A 14,636-nucleotide genomic window follows, 5' to 3' on the forward strand; every position below is an offset into this window, starting at 1 on the left:
CAACTCAGTCACAAAGTGTCCAACCATGTAAAGAGACAGAGCAGGTCACCAAGTGCTGAGGTACATAGTGCATAAAAGTCGCCAACACTCTGCTGTCTTAATAACTGCAGAGCTCCAAACCTCATCTGGCATTAACATCAGCAAAAGCATTGTGCAGCGGGAGCTTCATGGTATGGGTTTCCATGGCTGAATAGCTGCATGCAAGCCTTACATCACCAAACACAATGTCAAGCATGGGATAGAGTGGTGTAAAGCATGCTGCCGTGGGACTCTAGAGCAGTGTAAATATATTCTGTGGAGTGACGAATTATGCTTCTTTATCTATGCTATGGCAGTCTAATGGACGAGTCTGAATTTGGTAATTGCCAGGTGAACGTTACCTGTCTGACTGCATTACGCCAACTGTAAAGTTTGGTGGAGAAGGGATAATGCTATGGGGTTGTTTTTCAGGGGTTGGCAGAGACCCCTTAGTTCCAGTGAGGGGAAATCTTAATGCTTCAGCATAGCAAGACATTTTGGACAATTGTATGTTTCCAACTTTGTGGGAACAGTTTGGGGAAGACCCTTTTATGTTCAGGCATGACTGATCCCTAGTGCACAAAGCAAGGTCCATGAAGGCATGGCTGGGTGAGTTTGGTGTGGAAGAACTTAAATGACTCACACAGAGCCCTGATTTCAACCCCATCATACACCTTTGATGAACTAGAACAGAGATTGTGAGCCAGGCCCTCTTGTCTAACATCAGTGTCTGACCTCATAAATGATCTTCACGATGAATGGGCAAAAATTTCCACAGACACACTGCAAAATCTTGTAGAAAACGTCCCAGAAGAGTGAAAGTTGTTATAGCTGCAAAGGGGGGACAACTCCATATTAATGCCTAAGGATTTAGAATGGGACGTCATAAATGTTTCTGTAAGTGTAATGTGCAGGTGTCCCAATACTTTTGTCCATATAGTGTGTGTGTGTGTGTGTGTGTGTGTGTATGTGTATAAAATAAAGGGAACACTCAAATAACACATCCTAGATCTGAATGAATGAAATGTTCTCATTGAATACTTTGTTCTGTACAAAGTTGAATGTGCTGACAACAAAATCACACAAAAATCATCAATGGAAATCTAATTTATTAACCAATGGAGGCCTGGATTTGGAGTCACACACAAAATTAAAGTGGAAAAACACACTACAGGCTGATCCAACTTTGATGTAATGTCCTTAAAACAAGTCAAAATGAGGCTCAGTATTGTGTGTGGCCTCCATGTGCCTGTATGACCTCCCTACAATGCCTGGGCATGCTCCTGATGACGTGGCGGATGGTCTCCTGAGGGATCTCCTCCCAGACCTGGACTAAAGCATCTGCCAACTCCTGGACAGTCTGTGGTGCAACATGACGTTGGTGGATGGAGCGAGACATGATATCCCAGATGTGCTCAATCGGATTCAGGTCTGGGGAACGGGCGGGCCAGTCCATAGCTTCAATGCCTTCATCTTGCAGGAGCTGCTGACACACCCCAGCCACATGAGGTCTAGCATTGTCCTGAATTAGGAGGAACCCAGGGCCAACCGCACCAGCATATGTTCTCACAAGGGGTCTGAGGATCTCATCTCGGTACCTAATGGCAGTCAGGCTACCTCTGGCGAGCACATGGAGGGCTGTGCGGCCCTCCAAAGAAATGCCACCCCACACCATTACTGACCCACGGCCAAACTGGTCATGCTGAAGGATGTTGCAGGCAGCAGATCGCTCTCCACGGCGTCTCCAGACTCTGTCACGTCTGTCACATGTGCTCAGTGTGAACCTGCTTTCATCTGTGAAGAGCACAGGGCGCCAGTGGCAAATCTGCCAATCCTGCTGTTCTCTGGCAAATGCCAAGCATCCTGCACGGTGTTGGGCTGTGAGCACAACCCCCATCTGTCGACGTCGGGCCCTCATACCATCCTCATGGAGTCAGTTTCTAACCGTTTGTGCAGACACATGCACATATGTGGCCTGCTGGAGGTCATTTTGCAGGGCTCTGGCAGTGCTCCTCCTGTTCCTCCTTGCACAAAGGCGGAGGTAGCGGTCCTGCTGCTAGGCTGTTGCCCTCCTACGACCTCCTCCACGTCTCCTGGTGTCGCCTCCAGCCTCTGGACACTACGCTGACAGACACAGCAAACCTTCTTGCCACAGCTCGCATTGATGTGCCATCCTGGATGAGCTGCACTACCTGAGCCACTTGTGTGGGTTGTAGAGTCCGTCTCATGCTACCATGAGTGTGAAAGCACCACAAACATTCAAAAGTGACCAAAACATCAGCCAGAAAGCATCGGTACTGAGAAGTGGTTTGTGGTCTCCACCTGCAGAACCACTCCTTTATTGAGTGTGTCTTGCTAATTGCCAATAATTTCCACCTGTTGTCTATTCCATTTGCACAACAGCATGTGAAATTGATTGTCAATCAGTGTTGCTTCCTTAGTGGACAGTTTGATTTCACAGAAGTTTGATTTACTTGGAGTTATATTGTGTTGTTTAAGTGTTCCCTTTATTTTTTTGAGCAGTATATATATATATTCTTAATCCATGGTATGTCAAATAAAAAAATGAGAAAATTAGTCTTAAAAGCTATGTATTTTGTCAGTAAGCATTTAGTCAGCTGCTACTGATGGAACTGAACAAATCTATGCAGTTGCTGGAGGCACTGAGGAGAAATCTGTTACCAAAGTCTCTTCAAACTAAGTCTCTTCAAACTAAACCTATCCCTAAACTTAACCTCAGTTATCAAAAGAAATTACTTTTCCTTTCATTTAAAAACAAGTTTACAAAGAGCATTTTGATCCTGATATTGTCGGTTAGCCCTGTTTTTCTATGGATCGCCACAATGTCCTGAAAATGCATGAAAACCAGCATGTACACAAACATACTGCACCACTAGCGTTTACCAAGGTATGTGATGACTCATATACTTTATATATGTCTATGCTGAACCGCTCCTCTGACTCGAACTCTCAGGCAATTGCAGTTCATAGCACTACATATGTTTCAGACGCCCACATTACTAACCCCTCTCTAACACACCCACCCACCCACCCACCAATGCCTCAGACACACATTTAAATGTTATCACATGTACCATGTTGGAGGTATGTAGTGCCCCTTCTGGCCTCATCGTGAACTACTCCCTCTACACCCAGTTTTTTTTTTTTTTTTTTTTATGTTTGGCATTTTTTTCCAACACAGCAGACTGTAGAGTTATGGTTATGCATATACAGCAAATATTAAAGCTTAAAAAGTCTTCCAGTTTCTGCACTTTTTAATACCACTTTCCTTAGCTTTAAGGCAAGGGTTTGTTCTTGATCTTCTGAACTTGTGTCCTTTACATTTTGTGACAATTTCATGACAAATGGACTAATAGAAATGCTGCAGAATGAAACCTCTTACGTTAACTTGCATTAATAACTAGGAACATTTATGGCTTGTAAAGACATGTGGATATGTTTGCGAGTGTGTGAACAGCAATGCAGTATATCACATCATGTTATGTAAGTTTGGCTAACTAGTGATGAAAGTACCTAATTAGCCAAATTAGATATTTTTTAGGCATTTCTTGGTTATTATGATGGTTCCTTCAAGCATGTAGGATATAGACAAGAACCACAAGCCCATTGTATCATTTGTCCTGTGTTTCTTCTCGCAGAGCTGCTCAGAAGCTGAATCTCTCTAAACGGAAGAAGCTCCACCCCCCTCCTCCCCCCTCTCCACCTGACCTGGATGAGCCGTTCTTCTACACTGAGGGTTTCAGTGCCACTCTGCAGGTGTCCCCACCACCTGTCCCACCATGCCTGCTCAGAGCCGGCTCAAAGGTCAAAGACAGCCCTGGGATGGGAAAGGTATGGTCATATTTCAAAGCTAATCATTCAGACTGTGTGGTTCTTCTGTGACATTTAGGACATAATAGTGCACTGTCATGTATCACGAAGCTTACGTCAACATTGTCTTTGGGCAGCAACAATACACTGCTTTGTCTGATTACTTCAACCGAAGAACATTGAATTTGGCCAGTTGTCAAGTTAGCATCAAAGCAGACTGTGTTTGACAGCTCGGGACAGACCAGTTGTCCTCATTCCCAGGCTGCTGGAATTCCAAGAAGCTCCTTTGGAATACCAGACACATTTCTGTCTCTGAGTGTTTGATAGCCAGTGGGAGTGGGAAAAATTGTACTGTCAAAAGGTCATATCAGAGGGCCTGTGGATAAAAGAGCAAGTTTTCTCTCAGAATGGGCATCTGTATGAGTGCTCGAACATACGGAGGTTGGATTGGGAGATATTGAGTTATTGGGAGCTTTGTCTTGGAACGATCAGAAGGAAAAAGCTGTTAATGACCATAAAAGCACATTGTCTGATGAGAATGAATTATAGACACACACAGATATGCAGCAGCATATTTGACATGCCCTTGCATGAGGTCATAAAAGAATGTTTCTCATTAAAGTTCTTCTGACATGTTTCTGCATTACTTATGAGTTATCATGATCATTTCACAGCCTGTCAAATCAGTGCCATGCTAGTAGTGTTTACTATTCTGTGTCACTCGAAGTGCATCTTTTACCCTCTTAAACTTCAGGCTTGTTATCAGGCTTGAAATATATTATTCAGCAATTACTACAAATTATTACCACTAAAAAGACATACATATACTAAAAACCCCAGCAGCACTGCTAGGTCTGTTCCACTCATACCAGTACAACACACACTAACACACCACCACATCAGTTCAGTACTGAGAATGATCCGCCACCCAAATAATACCTACTCTGTTCTGTTGACCATTAAAGGGTCTTGACCATTAAAGAACAGGGTAAAAGGTGGCTAACAAATTATATGGAGAAACAGAAGGACTACAGTCTGTGTGTAGACATTGTAGAGCTACAAAATGCACCTAAGTTGTAAGTGGAAAAGATTAAATGGACAATGAGTGTAGAAAAAAGGAAGTACTTAATGATGTGGCCAGAGAAATGTGAGCTCACAGAGATGTGTGACCAAGACGTATTTCATATCAGTGGATAGTGTGATTATGCAATCTTTAGAATTAGAATTCTTTCTGTGGTATTTGTTTCACCCCAAAAATAAGCGCTAGCCCATCTGTGGTCAGCTGTATCATACAGCAATAGGGTCTTGTGGCCTATTGCTGCCACCAAGCCAGAACATTGATGAAAAACACTGCTTCTGACAACATGAATGACTAAATGACTATAATCTATACTGAACTCCAGCAGAGTCTGGCACTCAGAGATGTAAGTGTGAGTGAACAGGAATCAAAAGACAAAAATTCTAACATTCAGCACCATTTGTGATGAGCAAGAGAAGCTGCTTTGTGCTTTATTAGTGATATAAAACACATTTTTACCTAAATAAAGTATTTAGATGTGGAATTGTATAAATATAAGAACTTGTATTTAGATTAGATTAGAGTTAGCATGGGCATTAGTGTTATCTATGCATCCCTGTAGTTTGCAAATAAAAACAATGTTGATCAATCTAAAAGTAATGAAGTTAGCTATACTATGTGCTTGGCTAAGTGCTACTACACACTATACTTTGGCTTTATTCTGGTTATGTCAACCTAGTGTGTGCCAAGTCCTGGTGTTGAATCCTAGGATGAAGTAGTGTTGTCTGCCACACATTAAATGAGTCCAGAGAGATTACACTGAAGTGGATTAGACACGGCCCTAATATAGCACTGCCAAGCATCTCCTTCACTTGATTCCAGTCTCACAGCTAGTGGCAGGATGTGTGGATGACATCAACAAGACATCTGTTTGTCTGTTTATAATAGTAACATCACAGTTAATGCCCTGAAGAGCTGGCTATGTGCGCCATATGTGGTTATCCATTCTCTGTGGATAGCTCCAAACATCTTGCATCGACTTGGATCACTTACAGGCTGAATTACATGCTCCTAACCCAGGTTGACACTTGTTTTTGGGCTACCAACTCACTCTAGATCCCCTGGAAGTTTAAGAGCTGGAGTGGTCAATGCTGACCCCAAAATGACCCCGTAAATGTACACCTGAAATGCCCCATGTAAATTCATAGGGATTAATTTTCCAAAGCTGGTCGCTGAGACATATTCTCTTTGGGCAAATTAAGATGCAGTGTGTGTTCCTAGCATCATCCCACCTGAAGAGTGTGGAGTAACAGACCAGTTGACTCATAAACACTACCAGATGGTACAGGTCTGTTGTAGACTGAAACCTACTGGGAGATGGTTTCCCACAACTGTTGCACACAAAGGGCAATGACATCAGCTACCTTAGACCTACTCCACTGAGGAGACCTCTGAGGACCCCCTAAATCCCTTGAGCAGGCGCCAAGTGTGTCCTCATTTCCCCTTTAAAGCCAGGTCTATACAGCTGGAGCAGCTTAGAAGCTGCACACAAGGAGACTAGTACAAGAACTGTCTTAAAAATGTACAATAAACATTACAGGTGAGCAGCTGCACATTTATAATGAGGGTTACATCAAGGAGGCAGAATGGAGTGAGTCCTAATGAGGTCCACTGAGTTGAGGTACATTAGCAGGAGCCACTAAGGCACAATGAACTGCAGAGCATGCTGAAATGCAGAGGAGTGGATGTGTGGTAGGTAACCATTCATTTATAGGCGTAAGAACCTGATTCCTTTTGCAGGATGAGCATGCATATTGTTAAGAGTGGAACTTTACTTTAAAGGGTGGAAACAGAAGTATGAGTTTAGTAGACCCTGAGAATAGGAATATCACGGTGCAATGCAATTAAGATTGGGCTTGTCATGATACATAATACTTTTCCACCTTAAACAGCAACAAAGCATACATTGCCAGAAGTATTCGCTCATCTGCCTTTATACACATATGAACTTGAGTGACATCATATTCTTTAATATGATCTTGACCCACCCTTTGCAGCTATAAAAACTCTTCTGGGAAGGCTTTCCACATGGGTTAGGAATGTGTTTATGGGAATTTTTGGCCATTCTTCCAGAAGCGCATTTGTGAGGTGAGACACTGATGTTGGACAAGAAGGCCTGGCTCGCAGTCTCTGCTCTAATTCATCCCAAAGGTGTTCTATCGGGTTGAGGTGCAGGCCAGTCAAGTTCTTCCACACCAAACTCGCTCATGTCCATGTCTTTATGGACCTTGCTTTGTGCATTGCTTTGCAGTTATGTTGGAACTGTTCCCACAAAGTTGCGAGCATGAAATTGTCCAAAATCTCTTGGTCTGCTGAAGCATTAAGAGTTCCTTTCACTGGAAATAAGGGGCTGAGCCCAACTCCTAAAAACCGCCAAACCGCCAGACTCGTCCATTGAATCGCTAGACAGAGAAGCGGGATTTGTCACTCCAGAGAACACGTCTCCACTGCTCTAGAGTCCAGTGGCGGCGCTTTACACCACTGCAATCGACACTTTGCATTGTGCTTGGCACTAGCTGCTCGGCCATGGAAACCCATCCATGAAGCTCTCTACGCTGTTCTTCAGTTAATCTGCCATATGAAGTTTGGAGGTCTGTAGCGATGACTCTGCAGTCATTTCATGATGACTTGCACAGGTGATATCCTATCATGATACTATGCTGGAATTCACTGAGCTCCTGAGAGCAACTCATTCTTTCACAAATGTTTGTAGAGGCAGTCTGCATGCCTAGGTGCTTGGTTTTATATACCTGTGGCCATGGAAGTGATTGGAACACCTGAATTCAATTATTTGGATGGGTGAGTGAATAATTTTGGCAATATAGTGTATTTTGAGGTTAAAACTCAAAAAGGAATTTTTTCTGTCAAATGGCATCCAGGTCTTCATTTAAGTGTTTATTAATGTGCTTTAAGACACAGTATGGCTTACTGTACACTAAAAATGAACAACACTTACCTGTGTTGGTGATTGCTGCAGTCAGCCATGTCAGACAAGAGGTGTCAAATTATGACTTCCCGACAAAATCCAACTCCCCTATGTGTGCACAGGCACAGGCATATGGACATTAGATTACATTCACAGTATGTTGTTTCTGTTAATGTACATCTTCAGATCGAAAAGTCTAAATTGACAGTTACATAAATAGAAAACCAGAAATCTATTGCTCCCATAACCTTGCATGAGGTTCATACATGTGAGAGGGGGTCACAATACCCCCACAGGGAAGGTTCTATATTTTTATAGATCACAGGAAATAATATTGTGTCCTAAACCACACCAGCAAGTCTGTATGACTTTAATAAAGACCTAGATGCAATTTAAGCAGGTTGAGAGGGGTTTTAGGGATGTATTTATGGAAAGCAATTGGGTGACTGTTGACTTCTAGTGTTTGTTAGCAATGTTAGCTTCCAGCACTCTTAGCTTCCTAAACAGTAGCAACATAGCCCCAGCGCTAAACTAATGATGCTAAACTTGAATGCTAAAACATATCTTGGCTTGTCCACTTTACTGTTCAGATTGTTGTTGTAGAGGATATTTCTTAAGCAGATGCTTAGACAAATTGGTTGTGTTTTGCCTGCTTTGAAGTGGAAAACTTTAAAAGACCTTTTGAATTGTTTTTTTTTTTGTGTGTGTTTTCTGTTCTGTCAGTATATTGAATCTTTTCCATAAATACGTGCCTAGAACTTGTTGTTTTGTGTGTTATTTCAGACTCTTATAGCCAAGCAACTTTCACTTTCATACCCAGATTAATCTGGGACCATGTTGATGCGCCCAGTAAATGCACTGCTGAGGTATGCTTTCAGGTTTCCCAGAAGCATTAGCATTGCCTGTTACTGTTTGATGTAACAGCCACAGGCATCAATATGGCCCCTTGGCAGAGTGGAGAGTTTTCCTGCAGAACTGTTGGCCAAGTGTTTTGAGGCAGAAAGTTAAGGTGAAAATGTACATTCACACTGCAGGAAGTGTGAAGTCTGTGCTGGCGTTCCGCCTCTCAAATTAGTGACTCTGTCTTGCAAAATGGAAGCAATGTGTTACATTGAAAATAAGAAAACATTAACAAATCTTTTGATCAAGAGGAGGATGGATGTTTTTGAGTTGGTATAGTTTCTTTCTGAATTTTAACCCTGAAGTAAAACTGTTTTAGTAGGATACCCTGCTAAATAAGTCAGTGGAGAAAAAAAGTATAAGAAATCAAGAAATGCTCACTGATACAAGATGAATGAAGTCCATGGCAGTTCTGCTCGGGCAACAGGAGAATCTTATTATCTGGCAGTTGAATTCTTTGTCTATATAAATAACAATGTATATAAGTACTTGTAGTTGCATGGTCTGGAGCTGTCTCTGATGGCTGCGCATATGAAACCAGAATAGTAAGTAGAATGTAGTATTGTTACCCAATACATTGAGTGGTTTCCAGCTTTTCCAGTGCATTTTGGTTGGACTGGATGCAGAAGCAAGTGCAATTAATGCCTATAAAATAAGATAATATCTGAAACAGTAATAATTTGTCCAGGCATTTCACAGATGATGCCTAAAATTTTGTACCAGCAAAGGAAAACATTGATTTTCTCTGCTGTTTAGTGGCACATAAACGCTTATATGCAGTTTTTTAAAGGCAGTACACCAACAGCAGTTTATTGTTGGTGACAAAAGCTTACTTCCAGCTATTTTTAATAGTTGTTCATGCGTTTAGCAACTTGTGAGCATTTTGTTGGCTGGAAACTCTTGAAACAATCTGGCAACCCTGAATCAACAATTCGAGTAAAATGCATTTCCACATTTCTGGTATACTGTAAGCTGTAACTATAAAATGTGACTTCATAGGAACATGGACAATCAACCTTAGCTAAACTTAACTGTTAGCTAAGTCACTGGAGGCAGGCTTGAATTCTAAGCTAATGTGGTTTTCATGGGGCCTGGGCTGAGTCAGAATGTAAAGCAAGGTTTAACTAAATTCAAGTAGATCTCTGCCATCTTATGCTGATTTTCACCTGAGATCAATTGTCTGAGATCTCTCCATTATCCAAGTCAGTTAACCTCACATCTTTAAGGACCAGATTGGGTTACTTCTTGTTTTTTAATGACAAAGAAATACCATGACTGGCTCATGGGCAGAGTCTCGTGGGGACTGTGAAGAGCTTTGCGTGACAAAGAGACTGGACGGATGTGCGGACAAAACCACACCTGAGCCTAGCAAACAGTGGCCACAGATGGACAGGGCATTTTTGGGTGAGGACAGACCTGTGTTGTTCTTTTTGGACATGGCGTGCTCCAGGAGCGGATCTCCAAGCTTGGTCGCAGCTGGACTCTCTGTTCTGTAGGGATTCACTCACTGCACAGTGTTCCCATGCTGTATCTCCAGCTGCACCGTGTGCTTTTAAATCACTCTGTTTGTTTTTGTTATATATCTATTTTATATTTTAGCTAAAATATGTTGGTGTAAAGGGTTTTAACTTTGTCAAGCATACACTGTAAAAAAATCTAATTAAAAAAAGGTTGAATGACTTTTTATCAGGCTGATTAATCAAGCCTTAGAAAAGTCAGAGCAACTCTACGTGAATGTTAACCACTACATTGTCTAGTAGTTGCGAGTACTGTTGCAGCTGAACAGCATTTATTGAAAGGGCATGCCAACTAATAAAATAAAAACAAATAAATAAATAAAGATCAAATAAATGGAGACTTTTCCAGCCCAGTACTCCCCAATCCTGGCTGCCATCCTGCAGAGCCTAGTTCCAGCCACAGTTTGCCACCCCTGCTGATCAACCTCCACCCAAATCCCTGATTGGCTGGATCAGATATATTAGAGTTAAGTAAGGGGCTGGGCTGCCCTTTGGAAACAGGTAGAAACTAAACTTCTTTAATGTTGCTGATAATCATAAAATCACTATTTAATTTGCACTTAAAATACATGATCCACAAAGTGGCACGTATATTTGGATATGATGAAATATATCTACATTTATTTTTATTTGTTTGGAATTTAAGTGCTAAGCTGTTATGTACTAAATGGGAATATGTTGATATGTAATTTAAGTGAAGAAATACACGTATTTGGCCATGCAAAAGTAGAACACTCTGTAATGTACAAGTATCAAAGGTCATGTTTTCTATCTTAATATGTCAATAACTATACTAAGACACTAGTGTCTTTGTTGTGGCAAACTATGGTTTGACTATCTGCCTGGGAAAATAAACTATGCTGTGAGCGCTTTATCTGTAACATGATTAAAACTGTAAACCACACACATTTCTGCAATACCCACATTTTTATCAACTTGGATTGATCGTTGGTCTTCAGAGATTAGAGAGGTTGAAAAGTGCTTTATAATTGTAAGAGGCTGCAATGTTATTGTGTAAGCTCAGTTTTAGACCTATCACGTCTTGCCATTTCAAAAGAGATGAGTTATGAGCCTCACTGGTCAGCTTTCCTTAAGGACAGAATCTGCAGTTGCTTCAGAGACATTACTATCACCTTCACCTTCAGGAGACTGAAATGCTGAATGTGCTGCCGTTTGATTGGAGGCTGAGAAGCAGAAATGTTACACAATGTCAGCGAGTTTTCTATAGTACACAGTTCTGCCAACAAGGAAATAGATATACATGGTCACATGGTGAAATGTGTCTTGAAGCATGTAAGTCACAAAATATAGTCTGCTGTCCTGGTGTAAAGAGTATTTTCTGCATGTTAGGGTAAAATATTCAGCCATTTCAGGCCATAATGGAACTCTTCTGGAAACGTATGGAATTTATAATCATTCTCTTCATGTTTGAGTGGTAAAAAAATGTCTCACCCACACGGAAAATAATCCGTTGTATGATGGTGAAGAGGCGTTTTCTGCCTTTGAAGAAATTTCTCAAGCGCTGAAAAATCGAAAGTCAGCCAAAGTCTAGACCAAGCATGAGAGAACTGTGTGAAGGATCCTGTTGCTCACATACTTTACAGCATGATATCCTGAACTATGAATAGTGTGGTTTTGCACCAGGCTGCTGCCAGGTTGCAGCCTTTCCAAGTGCTGGTAATGTGAGGGCAATCCCTGGCAAAGCAGCTGAAGCACATTAGTGTGGCATGCTGTGTTCAAAACTGTTGCTTCACGTTATGCAGAGCATCACAGAGATAGACGACGCACTGCAATGAAAGCAGTACTTAACTTTTATTATTCAGATGCCATTTTGTTGATCTCTAAATGGCATTTGCATTAGTTTGAAACTTATTCATTTTATCTTCTTGCATACTCCTACCAATTTTTCATGTATTTCTGTCTTCCACAGGTTAAAGTAATGGTGCGCATATGTCCTGCCAAAGGAGCATGGGACACTTCTGAGTCCATGTCCTTCCTGAAGGTGGATGTCCAAAAGAAGCAGCTGACCTTCTGTGAGCCGCCCGCTACCACTCAGAAGCGTTTTTCATCCACTGCTGCCCCAAAGACATTTAACTTTGATGCAGTCTTCGCCCACGATGCCTCACAAGTAAGTTTAGTTTTTGTTTTTGATTATTTTACCAATTTTAAGAACAGTGTGAGAAAATTGTGAACTATTTGAGGTCTTGCTACATTCTAAAAACTGAAGGGTCTTGTATGGCATCACTCAAAGAGCCCCTTGTGTGGCACCTTTGTTTAAAGTATAGAACCAGACCTTAATGCCAGGAACCTTCATTTTTTAAGAGCATGGCATTATTTGAGTAGCTCTACAGGTCTGTAGGCTCTAGATGTTCCAAGATGGTTCTTGGCTTGGGCAAATTTCAGTTTATCTGTCGTAGAATGTTTATATTATGTGGGGGTTCTTCACACTCACACATCTCATTCATAAAGATCGTTCTTTGAAGCACCATCCCCTCAAAGGTTCTTTAGGGATCCAAAAATACCGCTTGCATCACATCGCTCCGAAGAACTCATTATTTGTAAGAGTGAACTCAAACCGCCTTGCTGTTCTTATATTGCCTTCTTCATTCACCATTTGTTGAAAGGTCCTTTAGGGAATCCAAAAACCCATTATTTTTAAGAGTGTATTATGTCAGAAGCTTTTTCTGTTTCTTCTTGTGATTGATTTGTCATTCTGTACAAGAATATGACATGTTAAAGGAGGATACCAAAGGAAAGATCAAAGCAATGATCTTAAAGAAGACACAGAGGTAGAAGGTTCAGTTAGTCCATGGAGGAAATATAGAGTTCCCATGTGTGCGAGAAGGTTATCACCCCAAGCTATAGGATTATTCCTGTGCACTGTTGGAAAAAGACATGGCCTAGAGCAGCTTCTCCTCTCTGCATCCTCCTGCTCGGTACAGAGGGTTGCACAGAGTTTCAGGGTTTCCTGTCTCAGCAGCATCAGTCCTGATGATCAATGCTCATCCCACATCGTTCAAAGGAGAGAAAGCTTTGAAGAAGCTCAGATCAGAGGCAGTCTGTAGTAGCACCCTGTCAAAGCTTTACTCAGACAGACACGCACGATTCTATAATTTGAAAACTTCATTGGAGAGCTTTCATATCTCCTATCTCTTCATATCTACCTTACCCTGAAGCTGATTATCATAAGGATGAAAAAGCTGTTATGTAACAAAAACAGCAGTGTGTCTGTTGTGATGGGGCGGCGTGTGATAATTTGAATTAGATACAGTAGAGACCTGGAAAACTAGAGGTGGCTTTTTAGGAATAAAGCAAGCGGTTACTAGAAGCCCACTGCCCAGGGGACATGTGATGCAACACATGGTAATGCCTTTGAACTTATGATCTAGTGCTAACCTCCTTAAACTCTCTATTTATATTTCATATCTTTCTATTACAACCTTTGATAGTTTTATAATGGTCACTGGCTCAAAAAGATTTGCTGATACACTGTAGTATGCATTCTAAGCACATCAATAACTGTAACATTCATTAGAGACCACCCTTTATATTTCCAGTCAAAAAAGCCCAAGAGTACAGGTTAATCAGTTTTCTGTGTTAAGGATAAAATAAAAAAAAACATACATTTAATGGAAAATAACATAAAAAGGACATTTCCCACACCTCTAAATGTCAGTCTTACTACTTATATTTTTAGCTTCTTGACAGCTACCCAACTGTTTAGCTGTCCCAAAGTCCTGAGTTGTCTTCTTACAGTGGAAGGATGGACAGAAACACCTATGGATTTTTTCTGACCTGTGGCAAGAGTGGAGCTCGATTAAACCAGTCTCTGAAAGACGACAGCTTTAGGTGCTGTTTATCTGATGGTGGCAGTTTTGGTGGTCTACCAGTCATTAGGAGAATTGTGCACAGATGATAGGTGGTCTACCAGTCGTTAGAATAATAAGGCAGCACAGCTGTTGAATTAGTTGTCCAAATTTATGTACATCTTTAAATATTTTTTGTACTGCAGTTTTAGAAACTTAAGTCGGTCATGTGTTATTTGGACGGTCCCCTATCGATGATCCACAGCTGTATAAATTAATAACAAGCTTTCTGATGATACTCAGTTGATTATCAACAAGGTTAAGGTTAGGGTTAGGTCTAGGAGTAGGTGTAGGTTTTGCCTTGTGGTTAAGGTTAGGGTTAGGTCTAGGAGTAGGTGTAGGTTTTGCCTTGTGGTTAAGGTTAGGGTTAGGTTTAGGGTTCGATTTAATAAATCCTTTCACACACAACATCAAGTTCAGTTGCGTTTAATAGACATTTAGTTGAATGTTAGTTAACGATTGACTGAGCATCTACAGTGGATCATCCAAATAAAGTGTTG

At 41.3% G+C, this 14,636-nt stretch overlaps 1 protein-coding gene across 4 annotated transcripts in view; it reads left to right on the plus strand.

Moving 5' to 3' along the window:
* The window catches only part of kif26aa (kinesin family member 26Aa), a 119,020-nt gene that overhangs the window by 81,938 nt on the left and 22,446 nt on the right, over nt 1-14,636 (plus strand). For all 4 annotated transcript variants that reach the window (XM_037537957.1, XM_037537958.1, XM_037537959.1 and 1 more), the window contains 2 exons: nt 3,678-3,870; nt 12,201-12,398. In XM_037537957.1, the coding sequence (XP_037393854.1) occupies nt 3,678-3,870; nt 12,201-12,398 (391 nt within the window). The remainder of the gene's footprint in view (nt 1-3,677; nt 3,871-12,200; nt 12,399-14,636) is intronic.

Source organism: Pygocentrus nattereri, chromosome 4 (assembly GCF_015220715.1).
Source record: "Pygocentrus nattereri isolate fPygNat1 chromosome 4, fPygNat1.pri, whole genome shotgun sequence".
Lineage (NCBI taxonomy): Eukaryota > Metazoa > Chordata > Actinopteri > Characiformes > Serrasalmidae > Pygocentrus > Pygocentrus nattereri.